Source organism: Idiotropiscis lumnitzeri, chromosome 6 (genome assembly GCF_059441095.1).
Source record: "Idiotropiscis lumnitzeri isolate Australia: NSW breed Sydney's pygmy pipehorse chromosome 6, RoL_Ilum_1.0, whole genome shotgun sequence".
Classification (NCBI taxonomy): Eukaryota; Metazoa; Chordata; class Actinopteri; order Syngnathiformes; family Syngnathidae; genus Idiotropiscis; species Idiotropiscis lumnitzeri.
Window position 1 is genome coordinate 4,807,929 of NC_142396.1, and position 18,485 is coordinate 4,826,413.

The window sequence follows — 18,485 nt, forward strand, 5'->3', positions numbered from 1 at the left end:
AAAAAAAAAAGTTCCCAAAATTCAATAAAATGGACTCTGGGTTAGATGGTAACAACATCTAGTACATGAAGCTAACATCGAAGTCAACAAAAGGGAACTAAGGCATGCTGAAATTAAACATCAACATGTTCATTCGTAGATGGGGGTTGACCAAGTAATTTCATTATTTATATATATATTTATATATATATATATATATTTATATATATATTTATATATATATATTTATATATATATATTTATATATATATTTATATATATATATATATATATATATATATATATATATATATATATATATATATATATATATATATATATATATATAATTTTTTAAAAAGCAATGATAGGTCAATGGAGCACATTTTTAAAAAGGTTGAAACCCCCCCAGCCATAGAGTTGTACAAATATTTTACACAAAATGTTTCTCGTCTACACGCCGCCGTTAAAATCTTTGAGAGATGAACATAAGTTAATTAAACGCAAAAAAAGTGACATTTATCAGCTGGGGTCTGTGTAGGCCAGACGCTCGTTGAATAAAGTCACGCGGCAGGAGAGGACCGCCGGGTTGCCTGCACACAAACAACAACACGACCACGTGGTTAGTTATATAGAACCAATCAGTATTAGGGACACACAAAAAAATAATAATGATAATAAAAAAAATAAATAAATAAATAAAATAAATTTAAAAAAAAAGCAAAATACAAGAGAGTAAAATTACCGCAATCTCGCGCAATTAAAGAAGAAAAACAAGCTGTATATTTTTTTTTAATTAAAGTTGCGAAAGCAAGGATACGGTTGTATTTTTGAGAATTTTTAATAATATTTGAGGTTAAATTTGTAACGTTACTACAACATATTTCTGAAAAATAAATATTTGAGATAAAAGTAGTTCAGCCTATTTTTGAGCGGTTTCATGAGAATGCAGATGTCGTAATATAGTCTACAAGAATCAAGATCTGTTTCAAAAATTATTTTTAGATTATGAACATTAACATCGTAACATCATCGAGTTATGAAAATATAATTTTAACATTATTTTAGAGTTTAAAAATAAAGTTGAAAAATACAAGAATAATGGGAAAATATGTTCTACATTTTAAAGAGAGAATGAAATTGTATCTTAAAAAATGGGGTGTTTTATTTCAACTTTAAAAAAATGTAGTGCAATTACTCGCCCCATTTTCTGAAGCAACAAAAGGCCCCCAAAAAAAGGAATGAGCTCCAAATGCCTCTAAAATCCCCTAAATATTTTTTTTTATTGACTGTGTGACTTATTCTACTGCTAACACTGCTTTTCACGCAGATAAGCTTCCATCTGTGCTCAAGTCGAGTTTTGAAGGCAAGTCGGTAATTTTCTCGTCCGTACGCGGTGGATATTTTGAAGTGAAACTTGACAGGCAATCAGAGTAGGGGACTTCCCAGAGTAGAGGACACAAAAGGCTCAAGGCGAACATCTGAGGAATTATTACGTGAAACTGTCTTACCCTAATTTAAAGATGTTTTTGGCCAGATTTTCTAAGGCGATATTACGAAAAAAAAAATGTTCCGAGAATGGCCATTTTTTCAACTCTGGCAAAAAAAAAAAAAAAAAAAACTCAATTTCTCCAGAACCGACTATTTTAACCAGACTCAGCATCTTGATAAACTGCTCATTTTGGGAAATCATGACACGTTGCTATTTTCAGTGCGGCCCCAATATTCCTTTTTTTTTGCAATACAGAAGATGAATCACACGGTCACCTTCAGAAAAGGCCACAATCCTTCAGGTTGTTTTTGATGATGACGTCGGTGACCGCGTCGAACACAAACTGCACATTCTTGGTGTCGGTGGCGCATGTGAAGTGGGTGTAGATCTCCTTGGTGTCCTTCCTCTTGTTCAGATCTTCAAACTGACACTGGATGTAGGCTGCCGCTTCCTCGTAGGTGTTGGAGCCTGCGGGCGGTCACAACATTTGATTTGGGTTTATTTTAGAATGCTGCTGGCAGCAAAAAGGGGGAATTATACACAAATTGATATCATACAGAAGTTGCAAAGGCAGGCTATATAAAAAAAAATGGGTAAAATATATAGTATAGTAAATATATATAAATATATAGGCAAATGGGTGAATGATTCCAAACATTTTGGTTTTTAGCACCAATCACGGCGCAGATTCCTGATCACATCGTCACCTGCATATTCTGGGTAGCAGATTGTGAGGGGGCTCTTTTTGATCTTCTCCTCAAACAGGTCCTTCTTGTTGAGGAAGAGAATGATGGAGGTGTCCGTGAACCACTTATTGTTGCAGATGGAGTCGAAAAGCTTCATGCTCTCATGCATTCGGTTCTGTAAAAAAAAAAAAAAAGCAAAGATGAGTCTAGACGGCGAAGAATGAACAGACTTTTCGGCTTCCTCGGTTGAAATGTCATAATAAATCTAAAACGCTACACAAGTTGTGCAAAAAGTACTGAAATATTGACGTCGGACATGTGAGATTCAAAGTTCAGAGGTCAAATTTAGTTCACCCGTACATGTCATAGTGCATTTTAGGTTCATTCTTGTATTTCACGTGCAAGGCCAAGATCCAATTTTGCAAAAAGTGTAAAAAGAGAAAAAAGGGGTGCGTGGGTGCGTAGGATAAACCGTATATTCAAAAGAAGGTAAGGTAGAGATTTGGGCCCTATCGTCCAAGCGTCTCTCTTCGTGTATACAACTCAATGTGAAAGAATGAGATCACCGAACGCTCAAGACGAAACGCCTGCGTCACCTCGCTGTTGGCCGCTGATGGTTTCGTGGAATGCTCGGTGCACACTATTTGGCGGCGCCTCCGCTGCCCGCGAGCTAACGTGCCATGAACGGGATAACGGAAAACGCGTTCTCACCATCTCCTCGTCCTCGGCCAGCACGAGGTCATAGTCGCTGAGAGCCACGCAGAAGATGATGGCGGTGACTCCCTCGAAGCAGTGGATCCACTTCTTCCTTTCGGACCTCTGGCCGCCAACATCGAACATTCTGTGAAGAAGACAAATGCAAACTAATCCGCCGGCTCATGTGACTTGGCTAATACTTGAGTCAAGCGCCCCAACAAAACATCCCATGCCCAATTTTGGGGATCGAGACCTTACGTTCATCGGAAGCATTTCAACGTTTTTTTGTTTTTAGCTCAATGATAAAGAAGAGAGGAACACCACGGAAATCAAGAAAGAACTTGTAGCAAAGTACGAAAACGGCAGATTCCCCTTCTTCAATCGTCATAATTTGACGTCCTTTTGTATGTTTGTTTCTACAACTCACATTTTATCCGATGAGAAATATTGCTTCAGTTTTCATCTAATTTGCTTTTAGTCTGACTTTTTGGAACAGATTCATCACAAAAGATTCCACTGTATGCCATTAATACACCTTGAAGTCATGTGGGAAAAAAATGCACATTATATGTGCTCTGACGCATTCCGTAAAATGACACTTGAAATGACAAACTGACTTGAAATGCAGATCCTTGAAGGTGAAGTGAGTCTCCACGATGCCGGTGGTCTTCACTCGGGTTCTCAGCACGTCTTGCTGGGTGGGCACGTAAGCGCCATGTGATATTCTGTCCAGGTCATTCAGATAGCTGTTTTGGAAAAGAAACAGGCGACCGGGACGAGAAGAGGAAAAAATTTGAATGGTCGATGGGATTAAACAGGCCACGCCCCCTCAGGAGCATCGCGATATGACTACTCACTACGCCGCGGAGTCGTTGAGTTGGTACTCGCGGGAGCGACTGAAGCACGCTTGCACTCCTCCGTCCTTCCACAGCCGCTGGATGACCCCGGCGAGCTCACCCGTCATGAAGCCCTCCTCGGCCGAGCCGGCCAACACGAACAGCTGCCGCGCGTCATCCTGAAGAGGACAAACCTCTCATTTAGCGCGCTATAAAGCAGCCCAAAGCAAGCCAATGTGACAGAGTCGCGTTTCATCTCAATACTAAAAGTATAAAGAGCGGAAAATCTGGCCGGCTGTGACTTGGTTTGGACATGAGTCATTTGTACAGAAACAGACCAAGTACATGAAGAGTCAAAATATTGACGCAACAAATTAGCATAGCGCTAATTCAATTTAGAATCAGATTTTAGGGAGTTCATCACGTATATATAAATTATATTTCATTCATAATATCGTCAAACATTTCAGAAAATCTCAAGCGGGAGGGCAGAAAACAAACAAAGGCCCGTGACCTTTGACCCCTCGGGTGACAATATTAAAAACCACCATCACTGAGTTGAGGACGTTGCGGTGTGTGCTCACAGAGACTTCATAAAACCATTATCAGTGAACAAAGTTTGTGGCCAAATCTACAAAGGCAAGTTGAGCAAATGTACATCAACAACACCCAGAAACACCGCCGGCTTCGCTCATCTCAGATGGATTGACACAAAGTGAAAAAGTGCACGGTGATCTGACGAGTCCTTGATTTCAAATCCTTTTTGAAAATGATTTTTATCAGCAGGAAAGTTTAAAAGCCAGCATTTTATATGGTGATGGGTGCGTTCGTGCTCGTGGCATGGGCAAATCGGAGAAGGCACCATTAATGGTGAAAGGCAAATCCGGGTTTCGGAGGAACATATCGCTGGCGTTGTTCAAAAGTCGTTCGAAGAGAGGAGCAACGAGCACTGCCCCCCACCCCGTGAGAGCTGCTGATCCAAACATTGAATTCATTTCTCCACCTCGCGCTTCTCTCATTATCGCTGTGACTTGAGAATAAGCCGTTTTGAGCCCAGGTGTTCTTTTTTTTTTTTTTTTTTTTTTTAACCTAAGAAGAATCAATAATGAGAACCATTCCTAGGAACTCAACAACTGTGAACGAGTTCTCGATTGCCAAAACGACTTGAATGACACTAGAATTTAATCAAGACACTGCCGTCAGCTCGTTTCGTTTTTAGGAAGGGGTGACAGCTCCGAACGAATCCCCCCACTTTACATTTCCTTTATGGAAGTGTGTTTTGGTCATTAGCACAAAGGCAAAAGCCTCTTTGATTCGTAGCTGCAGATATTTTGTGGCGCTATAGCGCAACCCTCGACAAGCACTCACCGCTCTGGCCGAGTCGGCAAAATCGATCTTGAGGCGCCCCATGGCTCTGATGATGGCAATGATGGACTGTATGGTGTTGCTGTAGACAACCGCCTTGTACTGTTTACACTCCTCCTCCGAGTAGCCCGCTTCGTGGATGATCCTGGCACACGCAATAAAAAGGAGAGCGCTCTTAAACTCGTTACAATATCAAGTTGAACACCCAAACGTGAGTGAGCAATACAATTTTTAAAAACGGCATTTGCAGAGTTGAAAGGCTGCGGGCGCATCTTACTTACTTCATCTGTTTGACAATTGTACTTTTCCCAGACTCACCAGCGCCTGAAAAGTAGACAAACACACAAATGTCACCCTTACATCGAACAAGCTTTCTCTGTCCTTATTATCCACAAAATGACGAGAGACACCATAAGAAAAAAAGCGACACGATCTTCACATTATATATCGTCATATGATCACCTATGAAAGTAAAATGGTTCAAGAGGGCGCCTTGGTATCGGCCGCTGTCGCGATTATTCGACGCATTGAATTAAGATTGAACATCCCAGTTAGTAGACACTAATCAGGTATTAGTATCGGACCTTTAACAGTTACCCATTCCGACTTCAGAAGCAATGTCAAATCTTAAAAATATGAATCGAGCTGGACTTCTCATTTTCATGACCGGTCCAGCTCAATGAGAGACATTTCCGTCAGCTACACCAATGTGCAAACTGCAGCTTGTATCGGTCGACATGCTAACAGGATCTTGTTAAAGATGTGATTCAATCCGCACTTGAGCCGCGTCTCGGCACAATTGGATTAATCAACTGGATCCTGCCTTCAATGTGATTACGCACAGCTCAAGCATCCCTGGGGTTACAATTTTTTGGCGGGCTGGACTTGCCGGTAAAGTGACTAACGCATACCCGTATGCTGATAATCGGGCCGAGATTTTTTTTTTTTTTTTTACCCCTTCGGATCAAAGTCAATAAAGGTCAAAATGTCTGAGGTCTCTGAATGAGCTATTATCTTGTGGTTTGCGGTGTGTTCAAAATAAATTGAAAAGAAAAAAATCCCCCCCACTTTCTTGGAAAGCAGTTGTGGCCCACCACCAAATGTTAAACCTTCAATACAGAGGATATCAAATCCTTATGTGCGGGTCAACACACCGGGTTCGGCTGAGCCACGGACTCCGTGCATGTTCGGTGAAAAGAAATGATAGCCAATCAGGAAGCGAGCTCAAGTTCAAATAGACGCGCAACCGGTTGTGTCACGTGTCTCGCAAGTCATTCATCAGAGCAGAAATGACAAGAAGAGCTTAAAACCGCAACGTAGTTACCGGACAAGATAGCAGTTCAACAGCCTGGTGTGCAAAGCCGTTTAAAAAAAATAAATAAATAAATATATGTGTATACATTACAGATGGGGGGGGGGGGGGGGGGTTCTGATTTGTAGATGCATCGTAATTTAGACCTGAACCAATCAAAATCAATTCACTACTATCTAAATATGTTAATTAAAAGAATAAAGAATTCCGGGAAACTTTGGAACGCGCACGCACACGTACAGAGGAAAACAAACGTGGATTACCGCCATCCACCTCGCTGTGAGATCCAAAATGCTCCGAGTTTAAAACGCAGTTATACGGCATCACTTTGGCTTCTACAATGTTGAGAGAGGAAGAGAACTGGACAAGTGCCACGTTATATGCAAAGCGCTGACGCGTGAAAATAAAATACTCTGGCAACACAACAAACATGAGAAGTCACGCAAGTCGATTCCACCCAACGGCGGAGTCTGGCTGTTGATGCCGCACGGCTACAAGCGGTAGTTTTTGTGTTCATTTATGGAATTTTACGTTGAAGAGCCGCAACGGATTTTTTTTTTTTTTTTTTACAACAAAATGCAGCTATTTATTTTGGTGTAGCATTTTTTTGTCAATCGTTATCTATTACAGCATGGCACAAAGTTTGTAGCTTTCCAGTTTACACACATTTCCATCAGTTCAACAAAATATAATGGGAATGAATTCATCTCTTTTCTTCTTACAAATCGTGTTTTTAAAAAATCACAAGTGAATCTTTACTCAAAAATGTGTGGTGTGAAAAAGTGCATTAAAACAGATCAATTAAAATTGCCTCAATAATCGTTTTATAATCGAATCATAGTCCCTGAATCGTAATAAAATCGTGAAGTGCCCAAAAACTATCGGCCTTTAGATCAGGCGTGGGCAAACTACGGCCCGGGGGCCACATGATTATGTTAAATGTTTTAATCCGGCCCGCCGAACTTGAAAAAAATTAAATGACTAATCTTTGTTAATTTATTATTTTCTAAATAATGTGGCGTGTCAAATACACATATTTTGTTGTCATGTTTTGGTTCACTTTCATTTAAAATTAATTGTATTTTTTTTCTCCAATGAGGTGAGGTTACCAAAACACTCCGTCCATCTGCTCCTGGTCCGGCCCTTCTGTCAAATTTTCGAACTCATTTTGGCCCGCCAATCAAAAAGTTTGCCCTCGCCTGCTTTAGATGCATCAGCGAGGCGCATCTCAGTCAGGTCCATACGGTAAGGCACAACCCCCCCATGAGATCCACGTGTGTTTACAGCTGAGGAAACAACATTTTAATTACCTTCCCTCTGCTGGGACTCCAAGCTCCCTGATGAGGAGACACGTTCGCCAATTCGGTCTCAAACACATTGAGCAGGCGCACACCAAGCTCTGACATATCGCGAGTAATAAGACTCCATCCAAACCTTGGCGTTCAAATCCCCCTGAATTTAAGACGCATTAAAACTTGAAGGGGAAGTCAAGTCCATAATTTTCTTCGCTATATGTTCCGTGCCTCGCATTAGTCTGCGCGAACAGCCCACAAAATTTCAGCGGCGCCAACATAATGAAGAAACGTGCCGGCCACAAGGCAGCCATGGCACCTTTTCAAAATGTTTTCATTTGGTCTCTCCATATTCCGGATATTCACCTATCACAGATCCGTCCGGATTGCTAACCATGCTTTCACTCTACAGGCATGGAATCGGAATCGGGTACTTGAACATGCAATGTGAATGCAAATCCAGTCGCCAGTTGCATCACTGTGCAATACATTGTTGTACCACAAGCGGGAAAAAGAACAAATTAGCTTTCGCTTAGCCCACGCATCCGTACAAGTGCGTGTACGTAATTGAGCAGCGCTTTGGACGACAAAAAAGCCACGAGCTCAATTAAAGAATACATCCTGTTCATGAGCCCCACTCCCCAAGCAAGCATGCAGTTGCAGACGTACGCTGGCTTTCTGTTCGCCGTTCGCAATTGGCGCACATTCACGGCGCTGTCAGTCAGACTGCACACAGGTTGCTATGCAATGTCTTATACATCCGTTTCTGACCGAGACAGTAGGCGTTGGCCGGCAGCTTCACGTAACAAAACATTGTGGGTGAAACAAAGTGTGGGACACAGCATTATGTTCACCGACACAATCTAATCATGAAAAACAATACTGGAGCTGAACCAAAAAAAAAATAATAATAATTAAATCTTGAGGAGTGTCCAAGAAGATGAATAGTATATAAATATTAAGGTTAAGCGATTCCAAAAAATGATATTTTAAGAGATTCTATTACAAGTGTTTTGTTTTCACAATACTGTCCTGAGTTTTGATTTTTTGAGATCTGCACAATAAATGTTCTCAAAATTACATTATATTAGAGCTCATCTTTTTATTTTATTTTACTTCTTTTTACATGTGGTAATTTTATAGAGCGGCACTCCTTGATGCATTTCTCATTTGAAACAATTCTGTTTTATGTCACGTCACCAAAAAAAAGTGAGAAAAAAAACAGTCATGGTGTGTTGTTTCTTTTTTTATCTAAACATTAACTTGAAGGCAGACTATTTATTGACTCATATTCAAAATTGAGTGGCTTGACTCAATTACAAAATATGTGAACGGAACACCCCTATTGATAAAAAAAAATGATAATAATCGTTGAATTTTGTAGCAGTGTAAAAGTTAGAAAACGTTGCATTACGCCAGATAAAAGGCAGAATACAAAAACTTGAATACAACGGGATGATCTTGTGTTCGGCAGCCTTAATCAATCAAGTGCAAGTAAATTCAATTTGCTATTAATTTTGTTTTCATATTTTAAGTTTCATAAGACACGGGAAAGAACAACTTATCAACACCTAATATGTACACCCCCCCCCAAAAAAAAAAACAACCACCAACTCATTTGGATTTAAGCATGACTTTAAAATCTAATTCAAGTGTCACTTTGTTCCTTGACACGGGTTTGAAACTAATCATGTTATTTACACCATAATAACGTTCTTTGTAAGAGCAGTGTGGGATGTGCAAATGCGCAACCAACATGTACCAGTGAGACTCGAACCAAGTTGGGAAGCAAAACATACTCAAATTAGACTTGATCGCTCTTAGATTACAAATACTGTGTAAAAAAAAAAAAAAAAAAAAAAAAAAAAAAAAAAAAAAAAAAACATTTTGCATCCGGCTGTACGCTGTGCATGTTTTCAATATATAAACAATGGATGTACATTGAGCATCTTTAAATGTATCATCTATCCATCTGTCCGTTCTCTTTAGAGGGTGTCCTCAATAGGGGTGTGAGTGATGTGCAGCCTAATCCAAGATGACGTTGAGCAGGAGGGGGGCGGGGGGGGGGGTACACGCACGGAACATGAGAAAAACAAGCATTCACACATATGGCCATTTTACCTCAGAAACATGATTTGGTTATGTGGGTGCAAGTTGGGAGTTAACAGCAGTACCCCCACACAAGCATAGAGACAACGTGTCAAGATTCGAACCCCGAACGTCAGAATTGCGTGCAATACGATGCCCAATCTCGAAATCATCTCATCGATTTAAAATGCATCCGAAACCTGTCCACATTTCATCCTGACTTTTCCGCAGACAACACAGATGCAAATTGATTCTCGCGGTATATTTCAACGATAGCCTGTCTACGGGCAGCAAAATAATGTCCGCGTCAGAAAATAAATAAATATCAAGTGGCGGAAAGAGTTCCTCGAATTGAGGAAAAAAAGGCCACCCACAAGTGTGATACGGTTGATTTCGCACCAGACGGTTTATATCGCGAGTCGGCCAGCAAACAGGATGAGAATGTCATCTGATTATAAAACTGGAAAACTGTGCCTAGGTTGTTTTAGATATGTCGAGTTAAAAAAGGGCATGTTAGGGTTGGGTTTTTCCCCCCTAAATCTCAGTTCGCTAACTAATCCGGGCTAGCGACGCTGAGTCGGCTAGCGTTAAGAAGCTAATTGCTAAATTAGCTTAGCGATTTAATGCCAGTGTTGGGCGGCAGCGGCTGGCTAATGTGGCGTTAATCCTCAACGGTAGATACATTTTAACCACTTAATGACTATTGCAATTGCCTTAGCTGGGGCGCGGGGGAGAACAGTCGAACTTTTCAGCTATCTTCACGACGAACCCCCGCGCCATTCAGCATTAAACGACAAAATGTCCCCACTTGTTGTTTCAGCAAACTTAAAATGACAGCAAATAAATCTTTTTTTTTCTTATGTTGCGCGTTTAATGGGGTAAATGCAGACGACAGCAATTAGTTGGGCTTGAGTGAACTAAGCAAGGCTTGGTTGGGTGTTGGCTGAGGGACGGTCCCCCCCTCGCATCGACACCCGACTCGCTGGCCCATCCATCTTTAGCTCACCGAGCAGCAACAGCTTCACCTCCCGGGCAGCTTTCTCTCCGTCGTCCCGGAGGTTCCTGTCGATCATCTTACTGCGCTCCTGCGCCGCCTTGTCGTCCGTGCTCAGAGTACATCCCATCTTTTTTGCCTTTGCCGCAGTCTGATCTCCCCCGAGTTATTTTATTTGTTGGTGTAAAAATGGATGAAACACAACTTTTGACTGGTAGTGCTAAACGACATGCAACGGCTACCACCGAGCTAGCATCCAGTAATGGGGATGGGGAGGAGGGAGGGGAGGGTGGTGTCGAGGGGTGGGTTTACTGTTGAGATTGAAGCACGCCCTTCTCGTCCAACGATCAATTTCGGAGTCAATATATATTTTTATTGATGTTGTTGTTGTCCACGACTTGACGAGCGCAATGTTTTATTCTTAAAAACAAATGTCGCATCCAATCTTGGTACTCTGACGAAATAGGTCGCTTCCGGGTTTGCTGGCGTTATCGTTCTTTTGCGCATGCGCAGAGAGGTTCAAATGTGCCGTCAATGTGGAAAAGCGCATGCGCTGGTAAATTCAAGTTTTTATGTTAATTGAGCGCTGTATAAATTGCTGTGATTTAACCTTAAAATAGTCACGAATATGCTTTTTTTGTTTGTTTTTTTGCGGAGACAATTTGTTATCGTGCCTCAGTGGACACTTCATTAGGGACACCATGCGCAACCGAATTACAGTAAATACGGCATCAAAACATTGTTACGTTCAGTAAGATTAAAATGCTTTGATTTATTTCCCACTACAATAGACGGATTCATTTAACAGTATTCATTGTTTAATTTGGAGCGGCGTCATACTTGCAACTCATGATATTATCCCAGCTGATTCTTGGCCAAGCCAGCCAATCACAGGGCAAATTATTGTTGAATAATTATTAGATATAATAGCTCTATGTCTTTGTATTGCAATATTGTTTTGTTTATCATTATTATAATTATTTTGTACATTATTGTGGGTGTAGTTTTCTGAGGTGAATAACTGTCATGCATCATACTCACAGGCCCTATGTACAATTGGGTTAACTAAAATATGACAAAACTGCATATTTGTTTCAACTGGAATCATGCAGCTAATTCAATTTGATTTGAGTTTTTTTCAACACAGTCATATGTAAGTAGCTGAGAAACCTTTAGAACAACACTTTTCTGTTGTATCTACCACCGCCTTAATTGCATGTTTTTCCAAGATCACCCTCGCAGCATTTTACAAGCTAGTGAACAAACATTTGGCGCTCTCGACAATCACTTGATAGTTTAGGCAAATCAGCCGGAACATTGGGTGTAAATTCTGGTGCTGGATTTGCATGGTCGACCTGCTCATGAGCTGCAGATGCTCACTTGCGCGTTTGCATGTGGCACTTAGACAGACTGACAGGCACGGATTCTACGGAGGCATTGTAAAGAAAATGCTGAACATAAACAAGTCTGAATTTAAAAATAATAGGTGGCAAAAGTGGTCACATTCTGTACTTAAGTAGATGTACAGATTATGTTACAAAAAAGACGGGTAAAAACTAAAGTAGTGCTGATTCAACCACTTTACTAAAAGGGGGAGTTTTGAAGTTTTCAAAGACATCACTTTGCCGTGGTTATAAAGACCGTTGGCACGGCCTGACCGTAGTGCATGAGTAAAATGATCTGCAAAGAAATTGGCTTTCCCAGGCCCCATCTCCTGCCTCTAATTTGTTTCGCAAGAAACCGTGTACGAGAAAGCATAAGCACTGATGTCAATGAATTACCAGCACTTGAAGAACAGTCATACAGTCAGTTTTAAAAATTATCTGCACACAAAATATTTTTGCCTCTTTTATGAACTTGCATCTTCTTGCTTGTACTGGGAAGGGAAAAAGTCACGTTAGATGGATGTTATTGTGTAAGCTCTATCTTGGCTAATAAGAAAAACTGAAAAAAAAAAGGCACCTTATCTTACTTGTATATGCTTTTTTCGGATTACAAGGAACATTTTTCACAATTTATTCTTGGGGAATTTCCTGCTTGTCCGAATCTGTTCACTTTTAATGTTTAATGTATTACTTCGTGATGCAGCTGTGCCTGTTTTTCTCAGCCTTATTAGACCCAAGAGCTCCAATCAATCAATCAATCAATCAATCAATCAATCAATCAATCAATCAATCAATCAATCAATCAATCATTCAAATAAATCAATCAATCAAATCATGTTAACCAGTGCAAGTCTAATGCCGTCTGACTGCATGGTAGGAGTTTTGGTATTTTATAGACGCGAGCGAGTAGAAATGGGCGTTTGCGCCGTTTTGGGAGTGAACACAGTCGTCTTGTTTCCTGACCAATGAAAGTGGCTCCCCTCATTCACTTGAATTTCATTGCAAGAGAGGCGCACGGGCTACATGGTGGAAGCATAGGCGGACTGGAGTCCATGCAGAACATAAAATATGTTCTGACACATTCACGAAGATCAGAATCTGTTTTCCTGCACGCCGATCAAATCCACCAAGTACACCATTGTTTAAAAATAGACTCCAACACAAAGCCAGAGTTAATGGTGAAGCCCTTTTTTTTCCACCATGGGATGGAAGGATGTGCTGATGTTCACAAATGAGAGCTCCACCCTGTGGTTTTCTCTGTGACCACATCCAGCAATTCAAATGACTGTCAGATGAGCAGATGTGATGCAGCGTGAGGAGTGCCAAGCCAGAGCACCTGAAATGAAGGAAAACAACTGAAGTAGCACGTCCAGCAAAGAGAGGAGCAATCCAAAAAGCACTCTACATTTACATAGCAGTGTGTTGTAAATAACATTTGAATTGTATAGTCATGTGACAAATGTGCAAACGTCAGGAAGAACATCACAAAAATCAATTCACTCACACATAGAATATGTATCTCACTCTCTCTCTCTCTCTCTCTCTCTCTCTCTCTCTCTCTCTCTCTCTCTCTCTCTCTCCCTCTCTCTCTCATTTTAGATGTATGCTCTGTTTGTATGTCGATAAAAAGATGTTTAAATTGTGTAATTGTACAAGTGTGTGTTTGTGTGTGTGTGTGCGTGTGTATCTGTGTAAACGGACAGGCCGATTTAATAGAATTTGTTAGGATTTCCGTGACTTTTGGCAGACGCCATCGCGACGCTTCCTGGAGTGCAACTACACCGTTGTCATCTTAACACCGCAATTATTGCATTGGAAACACAAACTACAAAAATAAGAATTGTCTGCTAATTGTTTTAAAATTTCTAAATGCGCTCTGATCTCTGGCCTCTTGAGAAGCGGTCAGAATACATCTCCTCGCTTTGCATCCAATTTCCATCGCAGGTGGCCGGTGTATTATGCAAACTGAGATATATAATCACTCCACCTCATTGTCGCTGGACATCGAAACAACCGTGTGAGCCGCGAGGCTAAAAGTGCTTTGAAAAACTCCCCCAAAAGCCTGTTTTGTAATCCTCACAAAAGAAAGAACATATTCATTCGCTGAGTGTTTTCTGCAACAGAAGTTGTGTATTAATGTCACCATGACACAGCTGTGTTCCTGCACTTCCAGGCAACCAGAAATGTTTTGAATCCTTCAAGCGACCGAGCCTCACAAGACCCCCAGTGTGAAGTGAGGACAGATAGTCAGCACTTTGTTGTTCATTAGTGCTGCCCGGACTCCGAGTGGGACCTATTAACCCTATTGTGTGCGTGTGCGCGCGTACTAGTGCGTGATCGTATGCACGTGCGTGTTCATTATTCCAAATCGGAAGCCACAAACTTCACACATTGCTGCCAGACATGTGGCGATTACTACCGATTCGTGGTTAATTATCTTTTTCGTAGAAAAGTTTCAACTTTTAAAGAACACTTGAGATATCAAACTCCTGCAGAAACCCCAACTGAAAGTGGGTAAAACAAGTGCAAAACAAAATTATATGGAACCAAATATACTCGCACAGACTGCGTCATATGCGCGTAGAATCGTCACATCCTCTGCCCAAAATGACAAAATAGCGTCTTGAAAATCCATTTCAATTCATCCATCTATCCATTGGATAAATATTTCAATTACTATTTGTTTAATTATTCATCATTAAATTATTTCGTTTGTAATAAACAAATAGTGAAATAATCACATATTTCAAAAACGAAGCAAATACAATAGAACTTTATTTTTATATAGCGCATTTCACCGCTGGGGCTGTAACAAATAAAAATATTAGTAAGCAAATAATCAATTAAATTATTACAAAAAAACATTGACACTTTTACCAATTAATTTCATAACGTATTAAATTTCAGTTTGTTTCTCGGCACTTTTGGTCTTCGCTGACTCTGATAAGACTCCTAAAAGTCTTGTAGTGACAAAGTAGTCCTCTGGGTGGCAGCAGAGTTCTAAAACAGCATTAACTGTGATTTAGAAAATCCAAAATTTATTCAGCATCAGCCATCCCTCAATAAGAAATTATCCTTGCATTTTCATGCATTTAACACACACACGAATGTACACCCCGCACACACACACACACCCCCACACACAGGTCTACAATTGATTCAGTGACAGGAGAAAGAAATGGTTACAGTATGTACGTTTGTAAATGGAGTAGGTTTAAAGTTTGTGAAGCTGCGTAACTGGCCAGAAAGGACTTGGGTCAGGTGACATTTGGGTGCCAGAAAAATGCACAGGTCCTGCTGAGATTTGAACTCAGATCACTGGATTCAAAGTCCAGAGTGCTAACCATTACACCACAGGACCACTGCCAAAACATGTCGGAGAACAAACTACATTCCGCATAAGTCACTGCACACTGGCATTATTATAAATCAAAGTTTTCTCTCTTCCACATTAAAAATGAGTAATACATACATACCTATGTTTAACATCTTAAATGTGAGGAGACTGCAATAAATCGTTCAGCCGTATAATGCAAGCAGGAACCATCCTAAGAAAATCAGGCCACTGTTCATGTTAGCATTAAGCGAGCAGACTTTTGTGAGACGATATGGAATGCGTTCAAAAAAGTTTACACACATTTCAGAAAGTTTAAATGTACTTAACTTGTGTAGGGAAGGGTAAAACTTTCTAATGGATATCATCGCTAGTGGGTCTGGAACAGGTGTGGGCAAACTACGGCCCGGGGGCCACATGCGGCCCATTAAACGTTTCAATCTGGCCCGCTGAGCTTGAAAAAAATTAAATGAATATATTTTGTTGATGTTTTATTTTCTAGATACTGTGATGTGTCAAAGACAGATATTTTATTGGAATGCTTTGGTTCAATTTCATTTAAAATTAAATGTATTTTTTCCCTCTGTCAAATTTTAGAACCCATTGTGGCCCACCAATGAAAAAGTTTGCCCACTCCTGGTCGAGAATGTACCCCGCACTATGAACAGGAGGTCGACGCCGGCCTTAAAATGCGAAAGAGAACACGCAACACGTGTCTTTCTCCTTCTGTGTTTCAGAAACCCGAAATCTTATTTTGAATTCTACACGCACCAGTTAATATGTCAGCAGGAGTGTTATATAGCACTCTACCGCCGCTATTGTGTTTGGCTCTTCGTCGTCCATTCAGATTCAGAAAGCTGCTCCAAATAAATGACCTAATTTCTCCTTAAAAAAAAAAAAAGGCTCGGGGCATGGGTTCAAATGGCGAAAAGGAAAAGCTTGCTTTCATTCACTTTCCGAGTGGTACAGAGCAAATGAGGCTGTTCCTCTATTTGTATTTTGCACATGTTTTTCCAGAACTCCTCTCTTGCTCTGACATTGGCAGAAAAGAAAAAAAAAATGACCACAAAATGATGAAAATGATGGAGCATAATGTGTAAATCAGTGGTGGCTTTTATCAGTCGTGGCGCCATACAATCCTGTACCGTACCCTCTTGCCCTAGAGCGCTGCATCCTTTTATCAGTCCTATTCACACTTGCTTTTCAAACGAGAACGTTGTATGTGTTGGCCTTCAGAGCATGAGGTCAACGTGTATGCGCCTTCGTACAAACATATGTCAGCAAACAATACGGCCGAGGCAAGAGGGTTTTCTGAATCAAAAATGCTGGCTAACGTAACTCAAGTCAGCGCAAAACTGGTTAGATTAGAAATCCCTTTATTGTCATTGTACTCAAGTGTGCAACGAGATTAGATAGTTACAGCCAAGGACTAAAAAAACGGAAAAATCTGTTATGACCTGCACAAATGAATACAGTTGATTTTGTTGACCTCACGCAAAACACGAGTATCCCAAATGATCTTTCCCAATTCAATTGAACGGAAAAGCCGCCGTGTTTCATCACCGCAATAAAACACCATTAAAAAAAAATGTAACTTTTCAGATGACAAACATTTATAGCAGAATTCTGAAACAAGTTCTAATATTAAATGTAAACAATCAAACATTTCATGCATCCCGATTATCCTTGTGTTATGTGCGCCCTTGCCAGCAGGTGGCAGTATAATATAAAAATACGACGACAAAAAGTGAAGACGGTCACCGCAAGGGGAGATCTTGCAGTTTACCCGTCGTGCCCTGATTTGAATCCAAATGAGGGATGCCACTGCTGCGTTTGGCCGGGATTCGGCTCCCATCCATCCCACAATGTCACAGAACGGCGCTAACGTCCCTTTACACCCAATTCTGCAAACTACCAAAAGAAAGAAAACTACTTACGCACACAGTTCAAGACAATCTCCACCGTATGCAAAGTGCTGTACATGGAGCAAAAAGAAGCCATAGAACAAATAATAAAAAAAAATATATATATATAATAATGAAGACAGTAAAAAGCACAAAAACAGTAAGCAAGTAAAAAAAAGTCTCATGCCGAGTCAAAAACCACAAAATAAAAATGACTTAAAGACAGCGAGGGGGCTTGACTAACATTTACCGTCAACGGAAAAGGCTCGATCCCCTCTGAGCCTTCGCTTCGTCGTCTGTATCTAATAGCGTCTGGTTCTGGACCCGAGGCACCGAGCAGGTGCGTAAGGGTGGAGGTGGGGCGAGACCATTGAAAGATTTGAGACGATGCAAAACAAAGATTAAATACCAAGTTGCAGTCGGGCGAGGTATCAAATGCATAGCTCATCACTACCTTCCACCATCTTTGTGTCCATGAGCAGAAGAAAATGCAACTATGTGAACACGCTGCCCATGGCCAGCAGGATTAAAACATAACTGTATGTGTGCTCATTAATTACGCACTCCATGTTGCACTCAGAACATGGCGCAATCATAGCGCAAAGGTATTTTTTGTGCCATTTCTCTCATTCAAATTCCACACGCGATCTACTAAACATCGCAACATCAATGGTGTCTTTGATATGATGAGCTGTAAAAATTAATAAGTAAAATTAGTAGCACAGTCGTACCATTGCGATTTGTGACCAAGCTTGAAAATCAATTTAGTCATACATCAAATTAATTTTCCACATTGAAATGCAATTAGTCCATCCCAGCCAGTTTTAATTTTTTAATAAAAGAAAAATAGCACAGAAAAAATAAATAAATCTATATTTATATATATATATATATATATATATATATATATATATATTGTTTAATACGCAATGCGAATCAACTGATTTTATTAAGTGCACTTGAAGGACTGTCAAAAACATGACATTCTGATTAACATTGTGTTTGTGGAATATGAGTTATGCGGAATTTCCGACATTTTTTATCCATCTCAGGGGGCGGCCATTTTGTCACTTCTGTCGGCTGAAAACGACATCACAGTTGCTCAGGGCTCAGGTAACGACC

General features: G+C 40.5%; 1 protein-coding gene and 1 non-coding gene across 2 annotated transcripts; both read right to left on the minus strand.

Annotated features, from left to right (window-relative positions):
- Positions 1-286: 286 nt before the first annotated feature.
- On the minus strand, positions 287-11,193 carry LOC148334762 (guanine nucleotide-binding protein G(i) subunit alpha-1). The gene is made up of 9 exons (XM_088297635.1): positions 10,753-11,193; positions 5,336-5,378; positions 5,058-5,199; positions 3,711-3,868; positions 3,471-3,599; positions 2,869-2,998; positions 2,179-2,332; positions 1,747-1,939; positions 287-572 (listed from the first exon to the last, which is right to left on the minus strand). The coding sequence occupies exons 1-8, from the start codon at positions 10,868-10,870 to the stop codon at positions 1,749-1,751; spliced, it is 1,065 nt and encodes a 354-aa protein (XP_088153761.1). The 5' UTR covers positions 10,871-11,193; the 3' UTR covers positions 287-572; positions 1,747-1,748.
- A 4,221-nt stretch (positions 11,194-15,414) lies between these two features.
- trnaq-uug (transfer RNA glutamine (anticodon UUG)) lies at positions 15,415-15,486 on the minus strand. Its single transcript has one exon. It is a non-coding gene; the product is annotated as a tRNA-Gln (tRNA).
- Positions 15,487-18,485: the final 2,999 nt, after the last annotated feature.